The sequence below is a fragment of the Perognathus longimembris genome, chromosome 5 (genome assembly GCF_023159225.1).
Source record: "Perognathus longimembris pacificus isolate PPM17 chromosome 5, ASM2315922v1, whole genome shotgun sequence".
Classification (NCBI taxonomy): Eukaryota; Metazoa; Chordata; class Mammalia; order Rodentia; family Heteromyidae; genus Perognathus; species Perognathus longimembris.
The window spans coordinates 30,123,065-30,146,336 of NC_063165.1; the positions used below are offsets into that span (position 1 = coordinate 30,123,065).

Genomic DNA, 23,272 nt, shown 5'->3' on the forward strand with positions numbered 1-23,272 from the left:
TTTTGTTTTAGAGAATTGTGGCATTGCTAATAATCATGGATATAATTCTATTTAAACCTTTTAAAATAGTTTTGGGGATAGCAATATGAACAATTCTTGTAGTGGAATAATTTGAGTCACCCACTTATTCACCCAAATTCAGTAACAGTGACTTTCTTATGTACATTAGTATAGTCAAACACAATACCATCTCTGGCCTTTTTCCGCTCCTATGACCCTTTCCTTGAAGCATTCGCCAACATAAATGTCATGGATTGCAACTGTACTTCCTTCTGAACTGCCATTATTACCCTGTGACTTGTTTTGTTTATAGTTTGATTGTCTTCTAGCATGTTAGCTGCTGGAGAGCTAAGATATCATCATGCTTTTTATTTGGTTTAACTTTTGTAACTCCTATTATAGGCATGATACCCAGTACATAATAAGTATACCATAACTTTTTGTCAACATGAGAATATAGAAATACTGATTTGATTTTGTCTGATGAGGTTGAAATTTAACTAGTGCCTGAAATTGTTACATATTTTTGATACATTTAACTCCCAAGAGCCTTTCTACCAAAATATTTCAAAAAGGATAACTAGAATGTAAATCATAGAGTGGGACCCCAGTTTCTCATGCCTATCTGTAATCATAGCTAAGATCTGAGGATCATGGCTCAAAGCCTGCCATGATAGGTGAGCCCATTAACTACCAAAAGGCAGAAGTGGAGGTAGAGCCCAAGTGATAGAGCACTAATACTACCAAGCTAAGCTAGAGTACAAGGCTCTGAATTCAAACCCCAGTACTGGCACCCCAACCCCCAAATGAAATTATAATTTTAAATACTTTTAGGTAGTGCTTACCATTATCTTATGAAACTCCATTCTATTAACCTCTCACCTACCTTTTAGTACTATAAGATCTGCTTCTCTTAATACAGTTTTTTTTTTCTGTAAGAGTTATAGAAAGTAAGAGGAAAGATTGGACACAAAAGCAAGAAATTTACTGCCTCTAGGTATAGAAGTAGAAAATAAAGCAGGAAATTAGTAGTGCCCAGAACTTTAAGAGCTAGCCTTGGTTCTGAATAGAATAGTGCTTGAAACACTTCTTTTTTTTACAATATTTTTCTATAATGATTTCTTTTTTTTTCTTTCAAACTTTTATTATCAAACTGATGTACAGAGAGGTTACAGTTTCATACGTTAGGCATTGGATACATTTCCTGTACTGTTTGTTACCTTGTCCCTCATACCCCCCCTCCTCCCCTTTTCCCTCTCCCCCCCTGAGGTGTTCAGTTCACTTACACCAAACAGTTTTGCAAGTATTGCTTTTGTAGTTGTTTGTCTTTTTTTACCCTGTGTCTCTCAATTTTGGTAATCCCTTTCAATTTCCTACTTCTAATACCAGTATACACGGTTTCCAATATACTCAGATAAGATTACAGAGATAGTGTAGGTACAACCACAGGAAGGTGATACAAGAACATCATCAATAATAGAAGCTACAGATACAGATAGGACGTTGAAAGTAGTTACAACTGTGATATAATAATCGTTTCCATAACATGGAGTTCATTTCACTTAGCATCATCTTATGGGTTCATAAGGGTATAGCTATTGGGCTCTTGTGATGCTCTGCTATGACTTGCCTAAACCTGTACTAATTATTCCCAATAAGGGAGACCATACAGTCCATGTTTCTTTGGGTCTGGCTCACTTCGCTTAGTATTTTTCCAAGTCCTTCCATTTCCTTACAAATGGGACAATGTCATTCTTTCTGATAGAGGCATAAAATTCCATTGTGTATATGTACCACATTTTCCTGATCCATTCTTCTACTGAGGAGCATCTGGGTTCGTCCCAGATTCTAGCTATGACAAATTGTGCTGCGATGAACATTGTTGTGCTGGTGGCATTACTGTGATTTTGTTTGTGGTCTTTTGGATAGATACCCAAAAGTAGGGCTGCTGGGTCATAGGAGAGTTCTATATTTAGCCTTCTAAGGAATCTCTGTACTGCTTGCCAGAGTGGCTGAACCAGTTTACATTCCCATCAACAATGAAGTAGGGTTCCCTTTTGGCCACATCCCCTCCAACAATTGTTATTGTTAGTTTTGTTGATATAGGACATTCTTACTGGGGTGAGATGGAATCTCAATGTTGTTTTGATTTGCATTTCTTTTATGGCCAGTGATGTAGAGCAATTTTTCATATGTCTCTTGGCCATTCTCATTTCCTCATCAGTGAAGTCTCTTTGTAAATCTTTAGCCCACTTGATGAGGGGGCTATTGGTTCTTTGCCGTTTTGTCTTGGAGGAAGGTAATTTTTTTAGTTCTGCATATATTTTAGATATGAGGCCTTTGTCCGTTGAAAGCCCAGTAAAGATCTTCTCCCAGTCTGTGGGCTTTCTGTTTATCTTGCGAGCTATGTCCTTTGCCCTGCAGAAGCTCTGCAGTTTGAGGCAGTTCCATTTGTCAACCTTTCTTTGATTTGTAGCATTTCTGGGTCTTTGTTAAGGAAGTTCTGTCCTGTGCCAAGGAGCCCAAGTGTTTCTTCTACTCCTCCCTTTAGTGTTTTCAGGGTGTCTGTTTTGATTTCGAGGTCTTTAATCCATTTGGAATTGATTTTGGTGCAGGGTGATATATAAGGATCTAGTTTTAGTTTGTTGCATGTGTTGAGCCAGTTTTGCCAGCACCATTTGTTAAAGAGGCTATGTTTCTTCCAAACTATTGTTTTAGCTCCTTTATCAAAGATTAAGTAGGCGTAGTTCTGTGGGTTCATTTCTGGGTCTTCAATTCTGTTCCATTGGTCTTCAGGCCTGTTCCGGTGCCAATACCAAGCTGTTTATTATTACTATAGCTTTGTAATACAGCTTGAAGTTGGGTATTGTAATTCCTCCTGCACTGTTCTTTCTGCTTAGGATTGTTTTTGCTATTCTAGGTCTTTTATTGTTCCATATAAATTTCTGAATTGCTTCCTGTATTTCATTTTAAAAAAATGGTGTTGGGATATTAATGGGTATTGCATTGAATTTGTAGATAGCCTTTGGCAATATTGCCATTTTGATTATATTAATCCTCCCAATCCAGGAGCATGGGAGGTTTTTCCATTTCCTTAGTTCTGACTTAATCTTGTTTTTCAAGCTTTTAAAGTTCTCATCAAAGAGGTCTTTCACTTCTTTGGATAAGGTTATTCCTAGGTATTTTATGTTTTGGGGGCTATTGCAAAAGGAGTTGCTTTCCTGATTTCAGCCTTGGTCTTCGGGTCGTTAGCATAGAGAAAGGCCGTTGATTTTTGAGGGTTTATTTTATATCCTGCAACTTTGCCAAAGTTTTGGATCAGCTCTAGTAGCTTAGGGGTAGAGTCTATGGGATTCTTTAGGTATAGGATCATGTCATCTGCTAAGAGAGAAAGTTTAACTTCATCTTTTCCTATTTGGATCCCCTTTATATTTTCTTCTTGCCTAATTGCTCTGGCTAGGAATTCTAGTACTATGTTGAAGAGCAGGGGAGAGAGTGGACATCCCTGCCTTGTTCCTGATTTTAAAGGGAATGGCTTTAGTTTTTCACCATTTAGAGTTATGCTTGCTGTTGGTTTGTCATAAACTGCCTTGATTATATTCAGGAATGTTCCCTGGAATCCCAGTTTTTCCAGGGCTTTTAGCATAAATGGGTTCTGGATTTTATTGAACGCTTTTTTTGCATCCAGAGATAAAACCATGTGGTTCTTTACCTTGTTACAGTTGATGTGGTGGATTACATTAATTGACTTGCATCAATTTACTAGTATGTAGTAACCTTCTTTGTCTCTTCTTACCTTTTTTAATTTGAAGTCAATTTTGTCTGATACTAGGATTGCAACCCCAGCCTGCTTATGGGGGCCATTTGCTTGATAGATTTGATTCCAGCCTTTCACTTTCAGAAGATGTTTACTTTTGGTGGATAGATGTGTCTCTTGGAGGCAGCAGAAAGATGGACCTTGATTTTTGATGCAACTTATGACCCTATGTTGTTTGATTGGAGAATTAAGTCCATTAATGTTGAGAGTTAGGATTGAGAGATGATCGCTTGTTCCTTTCATTATCACTATCTTGTTAAAAGCTGTGTCTTCCCATTTCTTGATGTGATGTTTACTATTTAGGGTTCATTTCTCTGTCTGTATTGGGATCTTGATTATTTTCCCAGTATAGTACATCTTTGAGGATTTTCTGTAAAGCTGGTTTGGTGGAGATATATTGTTTCAGTTTTTCCTTAATGTGGAAGACTTTTATTTGACCTTCGGCTATGAATGAGAGTTTGGCTGGGTACAGTATTCTTGGTTGGTAGTTATTTTTATTTAGTGTTTGGTATACTTCATTCCAGGCTCTCCTTGCTTTCATGGTCTCTGCTGAGAAGTCTGGGGTAATTCTGATTGCTTTTCCTTTATATGTGATTGTTTTCTTCTCCCTAACAGCTTTAAGGATTCTTTCCTTGTACTCTACTGATCCTGTTTTGATCACAATGTGTCGGTGGGATATCCTATTCTGGTCTGGTTGGTTTGGGATTCTAAATGCTTCTTGTATCTGTATAGGCTTTTCCTTCTGGATATTTGGGAAGTTCTCAGCTAATATTCTGTTAAATAGGTTGCCTATCCCATTAACTTCTTTCTCCTAGTTTTCTTCAATACCTATTATCCTTAAATTGGGCTTCCTGATTGTGTCTTGAATCTCCTGTAGCGATCTGTTTTGTTGATTGGACTGGATTTGTATTGATTTTTGATCTTTCTCCATAGAATCTAGGGAATCTTCAGCTCCCGAGATTCGATCCTCTGCTTCAGTTAGTCGGGACTGTAGGCTAGCTACTTGATTTCGAATCTCTTTTCCTTCTGACTGGTCTTTCCTGGTGACTTCCATGTCATTTCTTAGGTCCTGTATGGACTTCTTTACTTCATTAACTTCATTACTTTGGTTTTGAGTGTTGTCTCTCAAATCTTTAAGCTGGGTAGCTATCTTTTCATTTGACTCTTGAAGTTCATTTATCTTTCTATTTGTGGATGCCATTAAATTCTCCATTAATTTTTGCTTTGCCTCCTCACGCTCTAGAATAATTGACTGAAGAGATTCAAGCTTTTCATTTATCATGTTTATCAGTAGACTTTGTAGAGCATTTGGGGGGGTTCTCTTCTATGTCTTTGATTGACTGCTCTGCTTCCTGCTTGTTTTGAGTGGGGAATAGGACTTCATTGTTTGCCATCTTTCTTGTGTTCCTTCTGCCCATTTGGATTGGGAATGCCATTCTACAAGCACCTGTGAGCACCGTTTAAGACCCAAAGCAGCCCTTACCAAGCACTGTTGTGTAATCTTATAAGTTCACAATTATATACAGATACCTTGTATACCTGTCTCTATAATTAGATTTGGTGTTCCTAAATAATACAATTTCAATTTAACAACCGATCCTGGGCCCTGTATTCAGTAGTTACTTATTTACTGCTACAACCCTATAAGCAGTTCTTTTTCTTATATTAAGTTCTTTTAGGACTGGCTTTCTCTATGAACCCCTTTGATTCACTCTTATTAAGCAGGAATACCCTCTATCCAATAACCAGGAGACAATGGAGTCTGGAGGTCCAGGCAGTAAGTCAGGAGGGTAAGTTAGAGGTAGTAAAGAGAATAGAGTAAAATGTTTTGGAGGGGGTGGTGGATTTTGGTTTAGTTTCAGTGATGTGGAACTGTGGAGAAGAGTAGAATCAGTAGAGAGAACAAGGTTAAAATGATAGACAATGGAGAGTTAGCAGAAAAGAGTGTAGGTGTTATTCATAGGAAAGTAATTTTTAAAGAAAGAGAACGCAAAGAGAGAAATAAAGTAAAAATACTGGAAGACAGATGCACAAAACAGAGAAAAATTATTTTAAAAAGAAAAGAAAAAAGGAAAAAAACAGAAAAACGAACAACCAAAACAAATAAACAAAAAAACTTGATAAAACAAACAGGTAAAAATGGAAAACAAAAAACCAACAACGTTTCAAAAGTGAAAAAATTGAAAAAAAAAATTTTTTAAAGTTTAAAGAATGTTTGAAAAGAAAGAAGAAAAAAAATGGAGTCCTCCTCATTTGGGTGGTCTTTCCCCAGTCTCTGGTTTCCTTGTGATGGTCTGCAGTCTATTTTCCTGATTGGCTGGTTTGACTTGCTTTCATTTCGCAGGGGGTGGATCTGTTCTGACCCTCCTCCCCTGTTGGTGCAATCCTGGGTCTCTGTGGTTCACACAGCTTGCAGATAGGCCTTGGGCATCCTCTGTAGATGGGGACGTGAGCAGTCTTGGGAACCGTGGTTCCTCTGTCTGCTGTGGGACCACGGCCTTTAAAGCCTGGCTTTCAATAGGCTGTGGACTCAGCAGGGCAGGGCGCCTCCTGCCTGGTATACCTGGCTGAGAGTTGCTTATCTGGGGGAGGTTCCTCCCTCCTGGGCAGGGTGGCCTCCTTGGCAGAGGTGGCTATGGAATGCAGCTCTGTTTCTGGCTGGGAATTGGGCTTCCTCTGTGACAGGACCGTTTAACTTTCTCAGGAACTGTTTGTTCCCCCATCTGGTGTTTCCGTGCTGCCGGTAGCTGCTCACCTCTTTGGCTTTAAATTTAGAAATTCTGGCGGGCAGGGCGGGGCATCTCTGGCTAAGCTGAGGCCCAGGACGCACCTCCCACCTGGGCAGGGGGCATTCTCCTGGGCAGAGCTGGCTCTCACTGGTCGGTCCCTCTTGCCCTTTTCAAAGATGGCTCTTTTGTCCTCGCTTTCCCCAGGCCTGCTTTAGTTCCAATCTGGTCTGACCCTATGCTAGTGGCAAAGATGGCTCTTTGCTCTGGGGGTGGGGGAAGGGCTGCCTTTCAGAAGCTGCTCTGTGGTCGCGAGTGAGAATATCTTTCGTGGGGTACTCACGCTTTCTCTGCGATTTCAGCCCGTCCGTGCTCAGCCGCCATCTGGAGGATTTCTCCCTGGTCTCCGTTAAGTGTTTTAGCCACGTGGAGTGCGAGTCGCTGTGCCGGGTGCTGTGCTGGTGTAAGCACTGGTTCGGCGGCGGGACGCCGCCCGGAGCTCAAATCTGTGTTTTCAGATGAGCAAAGTCGATTTTTCCTTCCTGGCCAGAATCCCTGTACTGTTAGAACTTACTCTGGCTGTCTTTCTAGGAGTAAAAGTTTCTATGGGGTAAGAAAACTGCGATGTCGGAGGGAACTCAGCTAGGGCTCTGCTGATCCTCCGCCGTCTTCCCGGAAGTTGAAACACTTCTTGACCACTTCCAAGTACTTGATGCTTCCAACATCTCTTCTCAGGAGGGGAGCATTGTCTGTCTTGAGTAAAACCTACCTCACTTTGGGATCAAAGGAAAAGCCTGTTCTTAGAAACAGTTCTTTGATTGGAATTTGGTTGCAAAGAATTTAGATAAACATACTTAAATTGACTGCCTATAAGGTAATTTTTAATCTTAAATTTTATTAAGTATTTGTAACTACTTGGTAGAAAGTAGAACATTTGAAAACGCTGGATGGATCTTCTTTTTTTATCCAATCTGCTGTTCTTCTTTTGATTGGGGAGTTGAGTCCATTAATGTTTAGGGTTATGATAGATATGTCATGTTACCTGCCATTTTCCAGAAGCTCCTACTGGTGGGTCAGGGTGATTTTGGAGGAAATTGTAGAAAGCGAAGTCACTGATAAATAACTCAGAGGCCTGGAACACACCACATCATGGGACATGGACTTTGGCTTTTTCTGTTCTTACAAGTCCTATAATTTATTTGAGAGGAAAAGTAAAATTTGGAAGGCTCTAGGAAAAGGTACAGTAAGTAGCACAGTGCCACCCTCTACCAGTGGGAAAGAATTTCTTTTTCGTCTTCCTTGTTTCGAACTGTGTGTGTTGTAAAGTCAATATATTAGTTTTTCTTGATTAATATGTGAGGTATTGATATTTTTAATTGTTATATATGATCAGTGATTTAAACATTTCTGCTTCTCATACTGTTTCTGTCTTCCTATTTTTAATTATAGCCATTCTTTTAGCTTAATAAGTAATAACTTTACTTTGGACACATAGCAGTTGTTGGTCTGAGGCAGCTACCCAGGCAGGTGGCTGGCTCCAGAGCTGCACCACACAGGGATGTTCTGGGGGTGGTGGAATACTGGCCTATCCCCTGAAGTGGCCACCCCTCTGTGGAGGCCACCTTTGGCTTCTGCTCCTTGAGCCTCTGTGCTCAGAGGCCAGGGAGCCACTTCATTGGCATACAGGGGGGCCCCAGCCACTGTTCCTTTTGCTGGTGACCAAATCCCATTTCCTGCCTTTTGAATTTTCTTGGGGAATGGGCCGGTGGAGCTGGTTGAACTGTCTTGAGGAATCTCTAGTGAGGAGGACTGGGAAGTTAATGCCCTTTTTAGAGGATGCCAGTTCCCTATGAATAGGGATTGTTTTGCATGGGTGGAGGACTTCCAGAGCCTTCTGAGACCATGACCTGAACAACAGAAGCAGGACACTTCAGAAGTCCAAGAGCCACTCACCTGGGAAGAAGAATCTGACAACAGAAATTTTTCAGAATTGTATGACCAGTGAAAGAAAACATGAGATAGAGAAGCTGCTTAGTAATTTTTTCCAGCAAGTAGAAGCCTGGAGATTCTGCCTGTGCTTTCTCCCCAGCACTAGGAACTATGTAATGATATACACCATAACGGTTTTTGAGAATCTGATCAATAAAATGTGGCATGGCATCCCATATCAGGATAAAATGGAAGTTCATGGCTGCCCAACTCTTTTGGATCATTATAAAACCTTACTTTATCTAGAATAAACTCTGCAAAGTTATTATTCACATTGGACATCAAGATTGTCCCATGATCTACCATGCCTTTTTTTTTTTTTCTGTCTTTTCTTTTTTGGTGCTAAGGATGTTACACTTGCTAAGCCAGCGCTTTATCACTGAGCTATATCCCAGCCCATACCATCGCTTTTTTAGTAACAGTTAACAGTTGTTCCAGACCCTTTTGATGACCCTCACTTGAACTCATCATGGTGAAGCGGAACAACTAGCCTGTCTCCAGGAGGACCTTGGGGAGGCACTGTGGAACTGCTGCTGGTGCAGGCTGTGCTCAGGCAGATGACTTACTAAATAACCTCCTCCAAACTCCTAGCTCAGCCAGGTTTTAGAAGCAGCCTATCCCCATCCTCTAGGCAAGGATTATTTCTGCTCCCTGGCCTTGAAGTGTCTGACCCATCTGTTCAGTTTCATTCTTCTATCTGCCAGCATCACTCCATCCCTCCTCGTCACAGTCTTGCACTTGACATGCTTTGGCTGTGACATCTGGGCCGGAAAGATGGCATCAGTGAGTGGCAGCTGTTAGAACTACATTTTGGGACAGGAGCACTGTCAGCTGGGAGTACTGGTTATGCCCTGTATAGATGAGCTCAAGTCAAAGAACTTCATGCCTATCAAATTTGAGGAGTATGTCCCGTGTAGGTTCCAGCAGACCTTCTATGTCTATGGATAACAGTGCCCCTCTGGTCTGGGAATATGGCCTAGTGGTTAATGCTTGCCTCGTATACATGAAGCCCTGGGTTCGATTCCTCAGCACCACATATGTAGAAAAAGCCGGAAGTGGCGCTGTGGCTCAAGTGGTAGAGTGCTAGCCTTGAGCAAAACAAAGCCAGGAACAGTGCTCAGGCCCTGAGTTCAAGCCCCAGGACTAGCAAAAAAAAAAAAAAAAGTGCCCCTCAAGTGGTAGAGAGCAGGTAGTGAAGCTTGATGAGAGGTGTTTGAGAAGATACTGACTTTCTGGGGCTCTTATAGTTGTAAAAAGGAGTTGCCAGTTACCAAAGCAGCTTATGAATATAATGCATCTTGATCCATGTCACTTCCTTGCAACATTTTCACCCATCCCTCCAATACTATTCTTTAAGTACATGTATCATCAGCCTCCTCACGAAGATTACTTCTCTTGTTTGGATATCTGCACACTCTTTTTGGACTATCTGACAGACAAAATTGAAAGTCATCTTGGAAAAAAGGAAATAGTTCTTGTTTATTTGTTTTGGTTTTTCTTTTTGCCAGTCCTGGGGCATGGACTCAGGGCCTGAGCACTGTCCCTGGCTTCTTTTTGCTCAAGGCTAGTACTCTACCTCTTGAACCACAGCACCACTTCTGGCTTTTTTTATATACATATGTGGTGCTGAGGAATCGAACCTAGGGCTTCATGTGTATGAGGCGAGCACTTTACCAGCAGCCCTGGAAACAGTTCTTAATAGGATGTATTACCATAGTGAATGCTTTGCAACCCTGGGATCTCCCTAACATTTTCCCAGGCTGACCTTAAACCAAAAATCCTTCTTGATCTTATCCATCAAAGTACATCAGATTAAGATCCAAGATGCTTAGCTGTACCTTTCACTGAAGTGCAGCAGGTGGCCCTAACTGACCCAGGCTAGAATTTGAAGCATTTTGGAGGATGGAAATGGAGTTGGGGACAAGACTCAAATCCTGGTGTTCACATTCTAGACTCAGATTGTTCACAGAATTCACTTTGTTTCAGATCCAGTGCCACCTCACATGGCACAGCTCAATTCTAGGATTTTTAAATTTACAGTTTTGAGCTTTTTTTCTAGTTAAGGATATTTCTAGTAACACACTAAGTGAAGGTTAACCTGAAGGGTAGGAATAGAGAAAGAAGAACAAGTCCCTGGGTCCCCAAATGGGGACAGGGCAGTGGAGCCCAAAGGGCAGAGAGCAGAAGGCTAAGCCACTACCAGCCAGCATTAGCAACTTCTATTGACATTCAGGAAGTGAACAGGCACAGGGTCTCTGGTAACCAGTCATGACAAGTACTTTTGCACTTTGGGCCTTCAAATGGAGGGAAGAATTCCAAGACTATCTACTGGGGCTCCTGTCTTGGTCATGATGGAGGATTATCTGCATAGACCTCCAGGCTTGCTAACATTGGTAGATATCCAGCCATCTTGTGTCCCCATATAGGGGAGGACAGAGCCCCCAGAAAAATATCTACTGGGGTTCCTGTTTTGGCAACAGAGGGTTGTAATGTGTGCAGACACACCTGTGTTTCTTACCAGCATGTCAGAACTTACTGTACCCCTCTGTAGTGGAGATCAGATTTAGCAGACTTCCTTTTTTGAAGAGGAGTATACTCAGCATGGGGCATCCTGGATGACCAGTGATAATAATTTGTCCAACCACCTTGGACCCCAAGTCATCACCTAGGGTTCATATCTCTGCCATGAAGGATAATCTGTGTAGACCTTCCTTTTTATGATCAACCACTGCATGCCCTCAAATCTTTGACAATGTAGCCCCCAACCAGACAGCTTCTAGGGCTGAGAGATGTGCACAGAGCCCTCACAACAACCAACCTCTGTATTATGAACTGAAAATGCAAAATCCTAGAAAGGCAAGCTGCTGCACTCTGGGGTGCCAAGTCTAAATCATCAACCCTAAAGAAACTCCTCAACCAACAAGAAAAAGCATGATATTGTGAGCCCCGAAAGAGATGGCCAAACTCTTGGGCTCTCAACCTCAGCAGTTAATCCTTCAGTTGAGAGTCCAACTGTTGGATTCCAGTCTGTCGGCCAAATTTGCTGTTGACAAAGTTAAATTACACAGGCATGCCTCAACTATCAGGAGTTCAGACACCTTCAGTAGCCAATTAATCAAAGGCAGAGGTACTGGTAATCTGGCTTCCAGGAAATGTTAGCAGTGAAAGAGACTAAACCAGGAAGGGACAAAGTGTTCTCACCAAGATTGTGAGATTTGACTTGAGCCCCCTCCACTCTCCCAAGCTACTGAACTTCCTGCTACCAGTCATAAGTCGACAGCAAAGGACACTAAATTGTTCCAGGCCAACTCAAACACCAAGAAGGGGCATAAAACAAAGACTTGCCTATTCATGGACAACTATGCCAATTTGAAAGTTAGGCTTAATTCTGGCACCAAAAGAGGAAAACAACAGAGCAAACTGGATGCCTAGTACCTCAAGTACACAAATACTGGAGGGACAAGGTTTTAACCTTTTAAATCCGCTATTTAGTTAAAAAAAAAAAAAAAAAAAAAAAAAAAAAACAGACTTGAGAGAAAATTGTTGGAAATACCACCACAAAGGCTAATTCATCACTGGATGATTAGACAGGTCATCCTCAAAGATCACTGAAAGGTTAAGATTTGACCTGAGCCCCAGCAGAGCTGAGGACCCAGACACTAAACACCTAGCTGCTAGAGATGTAGCAAAGGAGCTTAAATGGTGCAAGGCTTCCTCTCCTACCAATATTATACATAAGGCCTCAAACCTCCAAAAAGCAGAGGGAAAAACCACTAGATCCTAGGCTTACCAAAGCTACTTTAGCAGTAGAGGATTCAAATCAAGACAAGGCCATCCTGCTCAGCAAGAAACTAAGAGCCCCCAATTAGCTGACATCACACTGTTGAAATTCAGGCTGCTGCAATGATTTCAACAGCTAAGGATACTAAACTGGACAAGGCCACTGAGAGCACCTAATTAGTTGAAGCCACAGCTGTTAAAATCTGGGCTTCTGGAATTAATTCAACAGCAGAAAACACTGAGCTAGATGAGGCCACTGTGAGCACCAAGATCATGGATCACACTGTTAAAGGAGCTGGCCAACTCACTGGAGTTGTACCTGCTGGGGTTAATTCCTCCCAAGAAGTTAAGCTTGCCAGGCCACTGAACTGTTACCTGATAAAACAGCCCTCACATTAAAATCACAAGAGCCAAAGAAGATCACTACATGTTAATAAAGGGTATAATCTACAAAGTGGAAATTGCAGTGGACCAAACAGTGGAGCACTAAATACATTTTAAAACAACACTGTTAGACTGACAAAAACTGATAACCATAGTAGGAGTCTCTGAACACCCCACTCTCACCAAAGGAGGTCAACCAAACAAGATCAACAAAGAAGCCTCTAAATTAAATGACACTATATCCTAAATGGATTTAATAGACGTCTACAGCGTACTTGACACAACAAGCACACAATTCACATTCTTCTTAGCAGCCCATGGGACTTCCCCAAAATAGACCCTGTCCTAGGTCATTCAACAAGTCTGACAAAATGAAAAAAAGACAGAAATAATTTGCTATATCCTATCTGATCACAATGGAATTTAATTAAAACTCAACAGCAAAAAATAATACCAAAAGAAAAGACAAAACTCAAGCACATGGAGACTAACAACACTGTGGAATAAGGAAATCAGGAAGTTCTTACAATCCAGTGAAAATGAACACATTTTACCAGAACCTCTGGCTACAACAAAAGCAGTGGTGAGAAAAAAAAATTCATAGCTCTAAGTGCATACATAACAGAGACAACTCATGATACAAATGAACCTTCTCGAAAAACAGAACAAACCAAAAATAATAAAGGCTGAATATGACAGATGAATAGCCAACATGAAAATAACTGCTGAAAAACAAAACCATTTCCTCCCAGTGGACATCCACTGTTTTTATTCCTTTTCAGTATAATGCTGGAACTACTAGCCAGAGCAACAAGGCAAGAGAAAGACAAAAGAGATCCATATAAGGAAAGAAGAAGTCAAACTATCCCTATTTGTAGCTGACATGGTATATATCTAAAGGACCTGGAGACTCCATCCCCAAGCTCCTAGAGCCGATCAATAACTTTGGCAGAATAGCAGGATTCAACATCAGCCCATGAAAGATCAGTGGCTTTTCTGTATACCAACAGTGTATAAGCAAGTAGGAAAATCAGGAATCATGTACAATAGATAGTCTCAAAAAAAAATTAGGGATGAACCTAACAAAAGATGCAAAAAATTCTCTATAGTAAAAACTATAAAATTCTGAAGAAATGGGAAAGAACATCAGGAAATAATGAAAAGACCTCCCATGTTCGTGGATAAGTGAATTAATTTCATGAAAATGGCCATACTTTCAAAGTGATTTACAAGTTCAATACTATCCCCATCAAAATCCCAATGACATTCTTCACCAAGGTAGAGAAAAACAATCCAAAAATTAATATGGAACAACAAAAGACTGAAAAGCTAAATCAATTCTAGATAAAAAAAAAAAAATGCTGAGGTATGACCTTAAACTCTGCTACAGCGCTATAATAACTTTTTAATTAAAAAAAAAAAAACCCTACTTTGTAGTAGCACAAAAATAGGGTTGAAGATCAGTGGAACAGACTAGAAGGCCCAGAAATAAAGTCATATACTTACAGCTATCTGGTATTTGACAAGGGAACCAAAAATATGCAGTAGGAAAAAAGTAGCCTCTTCCATAATTGGTGATGAGAAAACCAGAAATCCATATGTAGAAAACTAAAAATGTGTGTCACCATGCACCAGTATCAACTCAAAGTCAGACCTGAAACTTTGAAACTACTGTAAGGTGGATTAGAAGTTTAGGCAAAGGCAGGAACTTTTTGAAGAGACCCAGGAGCAGAGCATATAGGAGGGAACTGACAAACAGGGTTACATCAAAATAAAGTTTCATCACAGGAAAGATACTAGTTATTCAGTTAGAAAGACAGCCAACAGACTGAAAGAAGATCTTTACCAGCAATACACCTGACAAAATCCTAATATCCAAAATATACAAGGAGCTTAAGAAATGACCCATCCTCCCCAATGAAAGGTCATAAACCATTAAACAAATGAGCAGAGAAGCTAAAGAGAGGCTTCTCAGTAGAAGTAGGAATGGCAAGCATGAGCAAATGCTCATCATCCCTGGCCATAAACAACTTTGAAATCCCATCTCACCCCAGTTAGATTGGCCAGTATTGAAAATTTAAAGAACAACAAACGCTGGTGGGATATTGGGAGAAAGGAACCCCATTGGAATGTTGGTGGAAATGTAAGCGAGTACAACCATTGAATGGCAGTTTGGAGGTTCCTCAAGGTTCCACTCTTGGGCATTACCTAGAACATTGCAAGTCAGGATGTGGTAAAGACTTTCACATCCATGTTCATGGCTATACTATTCACAATAGTCAAGTTATGGAAACAGCCCCGGTATCCCACAATAGAAGAATGGATTGAAAGATTGTGGTACATATACACTGTGGAATTTTACTCATTCATTAGGAAGAATAATAATAAGCCATTTGCAATGTAATGGGATAGATCTAAAACAAATCTTGTTAAATGAGGATGCCAATTTCAGAGAGTCAAATGGCATATTTCCTCACATATGTGGAAGCTAGATCTAAAGTACAGCAGAACTGAACTTTTACAGTGTTCTGGCCATTCACATGCAATTAGACTAAAGGAGGATATTCTTAGGGGAGGAACCCCAAGGCTTACCTCCTCTGAACATCCAAGATTCCAGGAAGAAGAAACCTGTTTTCTTGTTGGTGTTGGTATTGTTGGCATTGCTTGTTTTTGTTTTATTTTGCTTGTCTTTTGGGGAGGTAGATGAGGAGCATAGAAGTGGAGGGAAGAAGGGTGAATGAATGCAGTCACAGTTTTCAATATACAGTATGGAAAACAGACTATACCAACTTGTGGGCCAGAAGGGGAGGGGAAAACACGTAAAGCAGAAGTGTCTTCATTAAAAAGACACTTCTCTGATGAGGAAATGAGAATGGCCAAGAGACATATAAAAAAGTGCTCTACATCACTGGCCATAAAAGAAATGCAAATCAAAACAACATTGAGATTCCATCTCACCCCAGTAAGAATGTCCTATATCAACAAAACTAACAATAATAAATGTTGGAGGGGATGTGGCCAAAAGGGAACCCTACTCCATTGTTGGTGGGAATGTAAACTAGTTCAGCCACTCTGGCAAGCAGTATGGAGATTCCTCAGAAGGCTATACATAGAACTCTCCTATGACCCAGCAACCCCACTTTTGGGTATCTATCCAAAAGACCACAAACATAATCACACTAAAGCCACCAGCACAACAATGTTCATCGCAGCACAATTTGTCATAGCTAGAATCTGGGACAAACCCAGATGCTCCTCAGTAGAAGAATGGATCAGGAAAATGTGGTACATATACACAATGGAATTTTATGCCTCTATCAGAAAGAATGACATTGTCCCATTTGTAAGGAAATGGAAGGACCTGGAAAAAGTTATACTAAGTGAAGTGAGCCAGACCCAAAGAAACATGGACTCTATGGTCTCCCTTATAGGGAATAATTAGCACAGGTTTAGGCAAGTCACAGCAGAGGATCTCAGGAGCCCAATAGCTATACCCTTACGAACACATAAGATAATACTAAGTGAAATGAACTCCATGTTATGGAAACGATTGTTGTAACTACTTTCAACGTGCCATATGTAATTGTAGCCTCTATTATTGATGATGTTCTTGTATCACCTTCCTGTGGTTGTACCTACACTTTCTTTGTATCTTATGTGAGTATATTGGAAACCGAGTATACTGGTATTAGAACTAGGAAATTGGAAGGGAATACCAAAATCGAGAGACACAGGATAAAAAAAGACAAACAACTACAAAAGCAATACTTGCAAAACTGTTTGGTGTAAATGAACTGAACAACTCATGGGGGGGAGGGAAAAAGATGGGGGGGAAAGAGGGACGAGGTAACAAACAGTACAAGAAATGTATCCAATGCCTAATGTATGAAACTGTAACCTCTCTGTAACTCAGTTTGATAATAATATATGTGTGTGTGTGTGTGTGTGTGTGTGTGTGTCTTCATTACTTGACTTAGGGAATTGTAATCCCCGTGTGCAACACCTTAATAACAATAAAATTATAAATAAGTTGGTGGTAATTTTTATAAGAAGCAAATTAATGTTTAAGTATTTTAAATACTATATTTTAGTACTCATTCAGAAATTGCAATTATCCATTAATTATATAATATTTTTAAAAATCAATAATATTTTATGAAAAACTATTAATCTGTTTCAAAAATATTACTTGATACACTACTCTCGTATTATTTTAGTTTCTATAACTTACATATAAAATATCACAAAGATATGTTAGTTAAGGTGACTATTTTAGATGTTTTATATATGTACTTCATATTGAGTTCCCACAATAACAAGATGAGGTCAATGGTAACATTACTCATTGTACAGATGCTGAAACTAAAGAAGAGCTAAGTAATTATCTAGGTTCTTAGAGCTAGTGAATGTAAGACTATGATTTAATTCTGTTGGTTTTTTTATTTCCTTCTACCATTCCCTTTCAAGTAACATCCTTCCGTCCAATGGTTGTGTTTCCTTCTTTTTTTTTTTTTTAACCAGTCCTGGGACTTGAACTCAGGTCCTGAGTACTGACCCTGAGCTCTTTTTGCTCAAGGCTACCACTTGAGCCACAGTGCCACTTCTGGCTTTTTCTGTTTATTTGGTACTGAGGAATTGAATCCAGGGCTTCATGTGTGCTAGGTAAGCACTTTGCCACATTCCCAGCCCCAGGCTGTGTTTCTAATGAATATATACTGTAGAATCATTGGGACTGAGTGAAGTAGGATAGTGGGTTCAAGGAAACTTCCACCATGAGAGGAATAACTCAAACATACATGTTGTTAATTTAGCCTAAGTACTATTCCTTGAATGATAATTTTAGATAGACTTCTCAAAATGTCTCTAAGAAATATATTTTTTCTCATCTTTTGGGAATTCCTGAGTCCTGAGACTTCTATTTTCTTTGTATATTCAAATTCAGTACTTTACAAGTTGGCTCAAATATACGTTGCTAGACCATAATTGATTTGCCATGTGGAAAATTGTCTTTTTTTATGTCTGCAGTTGTATGATAATAATGGAATGTGTCTTGTTTCAGTGCAAGTGATGCTGTAAAGGGAGAAGGATTACAAGAAGGAATCGACTGGCTTCAAGGTACATCACAAAGTACTACATTTTAGCATTTGTTTCTTTTCCATTCATATATTGCCTATTTTATATTTTGTTTTGTTATATCATTGCTTCTTTTCTTTTGTTTCCATCAATTTTTTGCTGTCAGAAATAACAGTACAGTAAGTATCCTGTACCTTGCTCCATTTTCTTTGTTACATACGACAAATCTAGAAAATAATTTATATTATGACACTAAATTCTTTTAATTCAATCTAGTAGCTGAAGCACACACACACACACTAATACACACACATATCTCCATAGATTCATGTGTACATATAGTGTGTGTCTGCTATCCTGTTTTCATCATACTAGTTATTATAGGTGGGAACAGGCCTATCACTATATCAAATACTTAGATGTTAGTGAAGCCATTTTCTATATGCCCTTTCTATAGAATCTAGATGGCCAGGTCAAATTTTCAATTTTAAATAGAATGATTAGTGATCATTTCTATTAGAAATTTCCCCACTCTGAAAAGGGCAAATAATAAAATATAAATTCTAATTATAGTCTTGTGGTTATAAATTCTAATTTCTTTTACTACTAGCCTTTTGATACCTGCTTTATGTGACTTTTTTCCTCCCTCCTTTTTGCAGAAATGTTTGCTACAGCACATTCTGTAAGAGTACCTTGCTTTTCAAGACTAAATGTTTTATAAACAGTTGAGAAATGTTCTCATTAAATACAAAACCTAATTATTTTTGTCTCTTGTATTTAAGCAGTTTTGAATATGCTAGTCATATCTTATATGTACAACTTAACTGAAGAGGTCTTACTGTTCTCAGAATAACATGTGGCATTTTACTGTGAACTCTCAAACTTAGTTTCTTAGACTGTGGTTAAAAGGTCAAACTTATGGATTGGATTCCCACTAGAAACTAAGAGTTACAAAGGATAATCCCAGAGAAGATAACAGAAGCCTATTTTCGGCTCTAATTCCTTATCCACAAGGGCCTAACCTTACCATATGATAGAAATTATATAATTATATTTACTGAAAATAACTTGATAGTCATCTAGGTCCCGCCCCCCCCTCTGGTTTTATTCATGTATACCAGCTAGGCCACTAGGTGTCAGTAATGATCCAATCACAGTATCAATTGCAATTTTTGGTTAGAAATTTTTGTTTCTTGTCTGGTCCATGATATGTCTTACCTCATAAGTCTTTGTAAGGACACATTGTAGGAACTAATTCTGTTATTGCTGTTTTTACATAGTGTTCCCTTCACAACTGTACTCTGCAACAAGTACTACTATTTCTGTTTTCTATAAGCGGCAGGAATCCAATATATTTATTCCACTACTTATTGATAATGATGAACCTCTTTATTAGTTAATATGTCTTAGTATCTTCTGAGGAGGCTGGGAATATGGCCTAGTGGCAAGAGTGCTTGACTCGTATACATGAATGTATGATTCTATTCCATTTTTAAAATCTCAAGTCATATATATGTGTATATATATATAGGTATACCTATACATACCTATACATACATATATATAGACCATGTGGTGTTTCTTTTTATAACCATCAGAGAATATACAGAAGCCATTTTAAAAACTTCAAATTTTTCAAGCTCTGAAACTTTTATATATTCTTCCCAAATAAGTACTGAACTATCTATCACATTATAGCAGGCAAAGGTTGATAATACTTCTAGATATTAAATATTTTGTTTGCTTTGTTTTGGGGTGCTAGGCATCAACTCCAGAGCCTCCCATCACAGAGACCACTTTTACTAAACTCTTCTAGCCCACTTCTAGATTTAAATATTAAATCTTCATATACTATGCATATGGATATTCCAATTAAGAGTGTTGAACACATGCTCTAATTCTATCCCTTCCTTAAATATCACTAATAACAAAAACATTGTGTCCATGTACATGGGCCTAAAGAATGAAAGTAGTGTGATTTCCAACCAAGTTTTCGAACCTGGGTTTCTGAAGGATGTTAACTGACTTAACAAGCCTCATAAAACTGAATGTAGCACTAGAGGAAGCTGGAGTGTAGCCTGATTTACTTTGCAGGTGCTCGAACTCAAAGGCTCAGAGAATGGTAGTAATGGAAAAATAAATATGAAGAAAGAGCTGAGAAGAGCAGATAATATTTGTGTATTCTGCCCCTGTAAGAAGTTTGAAGTCTTACTCTTTGCAAAAAGTCAAGCATACTATCTCTGGTTTGCAAAGTACTAGGTATAAATGAAGATTGGCTGAAATTTTGCATATGAAACATTTTGATTCTCATCTATGTTTCACTTTTTCCGGATGACACGAGCAGTAAGCACAGGATAGGAAGATTATCTCTGGGTGTCGGACTAAGTTAAGAGGAAAAATCTATAGGTATTACTATTAGAGATTCCCAAATAAATATCCAGACACACTAGAATGATGACCACACATGACAATCAACATATACACTTCCAAATTGTAGTCAGTATTTTTATTGTTTGCTCATGAAAAATAGCAAAAGATCTCTATTTGAGTATAAAAACATGAAATATGGAAATGTAAGTAAATAAGAAAGACAGAATAAAAAAGTAGGATATAACTATTAAAGAATATCCTTAAAAAGATGAGAAGATGACATTTTCATGAACAAAATCTATTACTAAAAATGAATGAGAACAAAAAAGGACTTTTTGGAAAATTAAAATAATAAAATGGAAAACTCACACACACACACACACACACAAAAAAAAAGAGCCACTTTCCCTAAAAGTTTAGAAGACTGACAAAGAATAGGAAATTGGAAAGAAAAGAAGGTACAGATCGGGCTGGGGATATAGCCTAGTGGCAAGAGTGCCTGCCTCGGATACATGAGGCCCTAGGTTCGGTTCCCCAGCACCACATATACAGAAAACGGCCAGAAGCGGCGCTGTGGCTCAAGTGGCAGAGTGCTAGCCTTGAGCGGGAAGAAGCCAGGGACAGTGCTCAGGCCCTGAGTCCAAGGCACAGGACTGGCCAAAAAAAAACCAAAAACAAACAAACAAAAAAAAAAGAAGGTACAGATCACATTAAGGAATTCAGATAGCCAAATAAGACACAGAGAAAACACAGGGTAGCAAACTGAATCATTATTAAGTTGAAAGGAATCTTTGAGAGCCTAATACAATAGAAGAAAAAATTCCCCACACTAAGGTATATCATTGTTAATCTTAACACAGATGACAGTGAAAATTCTACAAACTTTCTGAGAAAACCAGCAGCTTTCATGTAAGGATAAGGAAATTGAATATGTCAAACTTGTCAACATCAACTTGAAAGCTGTATAATAATTAGTCAAGGCCTGGAAAAGTCTGTGCAGAAAATAACGGAATTACATTCTTAGGCAATGTCATTATATTGTCACTATAGAATAAAAGACAGTTTTCGTTATACTGTGTTAGCCTTTAAGATAAGAGTAGTAGGAAATAACTAAATAAATGGGTTGGTAGAAGTTGAGGGACATTTATCTTCAAGAAAAACAAAATGTGGTACAGAAGAGTAACCAGAGAATATCATGTTCTCTCAGCTGTGATAACATTCACGACGTCGTCATCATATTGTTAATGGCTGCTGCATCTACTAGGTGAAGAGACTGAGAATATTAGAAATATCAGGGTTTCAAAAGAGCAGTATGGGAATCAGAGCTGATTACATTATTGATATCCTGAGAAATAACATTAAAGTACTGTTGAAACGAGTTGCTTTTCAAAGGGAGGAGAAAGCCAGACATTGATGGTTCACATTTATAATCCTCTCTACTCAGGAGGCTGAGATCTGAGGATTGCAGTTTGAAGCCAGCCCAGGCAGGAAAGTCCCTGAAATTCTCATCTCCAATAAACTATTTAGGAAAGGCCAGAAGTAGCGCTGTGGCTCACTGGTAGAGCACTAGCCTTGAGCACAAAGAGGCTTTCTTAGGGACAGTGCCCAGCCCCTGAGTTGAAGCTCCAGGACTGGCAATAAAAAATAAAAATAAAAGGGAGGAGAGATGAAACAGGGTGCCTCTATTTTCCATACAAGCATTGTAGAGCTAATTAATTCTTTAATTATCTGCATGTACAACTTCAACTAAAAAATTAGATCTATGGTATTGTGCTTTATAAAAACATGCATTCATTGAATTTTACCATGTCACAGTTGATTTGTCTTGCTTCAGAAATTAGGTTTTGCCATGTAGAGACTGATAATGATGTTTTTTTATTTATCAGATCAGATCCAGGCTGTGAAGACGTGAGAAGATAGTCTCTGGAAACCTCAACAGTGAATTCAAAGGGTGTAGCTAAGGAAAACAGACTACTTTGAATTTTTAAAAATTGTATGGACCTCCAAAAACATTTTATAATATTCTTACTTGTCTGTATGGAGTCTGAATGAGCTATTTAAGATCACAGGGGATGAGGTGTACTATTCTGGCCATTAATTTCATGAATAATATATCTCCCTTCAAAAAGGACTTCCTTGAATTAGCAGATTCTTGGTAAAGGTCTTTGTTTAGTTGTAATTAGAAGTTTAAAAGTCAGAGTTATAAGTCATCTTAATATCCTATCATGATTTATAATAGTTTTAATGTATTTTTAATTGTTTAAAATTTTCATTTGTACTAAGACTGTTACAGTGTGAACTGAAATATTTATAAGGGACTACGGGTAGTTAATATATTTTAAATTTTTTACTATCTATCATTATCAATAAAACAAAAAATGCATCATACCAACTAGTATGTTTGTTTTGTTCATGCTGAAAAGAATAATTCTGTACTAATATGATGTTTTACTGTCAAGCATGTGTAAATGATCCAAGGCTAAGTTCAGCTGAATGTATTTATTAATAAATACCAAACATTTCTACACCTAATAGTCAGGCCTACCACTAGGAAATTATGTTAGGGATATATGTTATACCTAGCATCATAGAAATTAAAAGCTTTAATGTGAAATACTTTATGTACCTTTTATGTATAATAAATAATTTTATTTATTGGCTGAAGGAAAATATTATACCTTTACATCTGAGATATTTATAACTGATGCTTTCTCCTTTTTTTTTTGGCAGTCCTTGGACTCAGGGCCTGAGCACTATCCCTGGCTTTTTTTAGCTCAAGTCTAGCACTCTACCATTTGAGCCACAGCGCCACTTCTGGCCGTTTTCTATATATGTGGTGCTGGGGAATTGAACCCAGGGCTTCATGTATAGGAGGCAAGCACTCTTACCACTAAGCCATATCCCCAGCCCTGATGCTTTCTTATTGTTTTCCTTTACAATTCCTCTTTGCTAGTTACCTCTTTGTTACTGTGGTAAAAGATATGAGATAAGAAAAAAAGGTTTATTGTAAGTCAGATTCTAGAGGTTTTAGTTATGATGATGTTTTTGGGCCTGTGGCAGAGCAGTCCTTCATGGCTAAAACATGGTGTGGAGTTACTCACCTCATAGCATTTAGGAAGCAAACTAGCTTGTT

The 23,272-nt window shown here is 38.8% G+C and overlaps 1 protein-coding gene across 1 annotated transcript in view; it reads left to right on the forward strand.

Moving 5' to 3' along the window:
• Arl6 (ADP ribosylation factor like GTPase 6) overlaps positions 1-22,836 on the forward strand; it is a 36,839-nt gene extending 14,003 nt beyond the window's left edge. The window contains exons 7-8 of the mRNA XM_048346469.1: positions 17,756-17,811; positions 22,026-22,836. Coding sequence (XP_048202426.1) covers positions 17,756-17,811; positions 22,026-22,051 — 82 coding nt within the window. The 3' untranslated portion in view covers positions 22,052-22,836. The remainder of the gene's footprint in view (positions 1-17,755; positions 17,812-22,025) is intronic.
• The last annotated feature ends 436 nt before the right edge of the window (positions 22,837-23,272 follow it).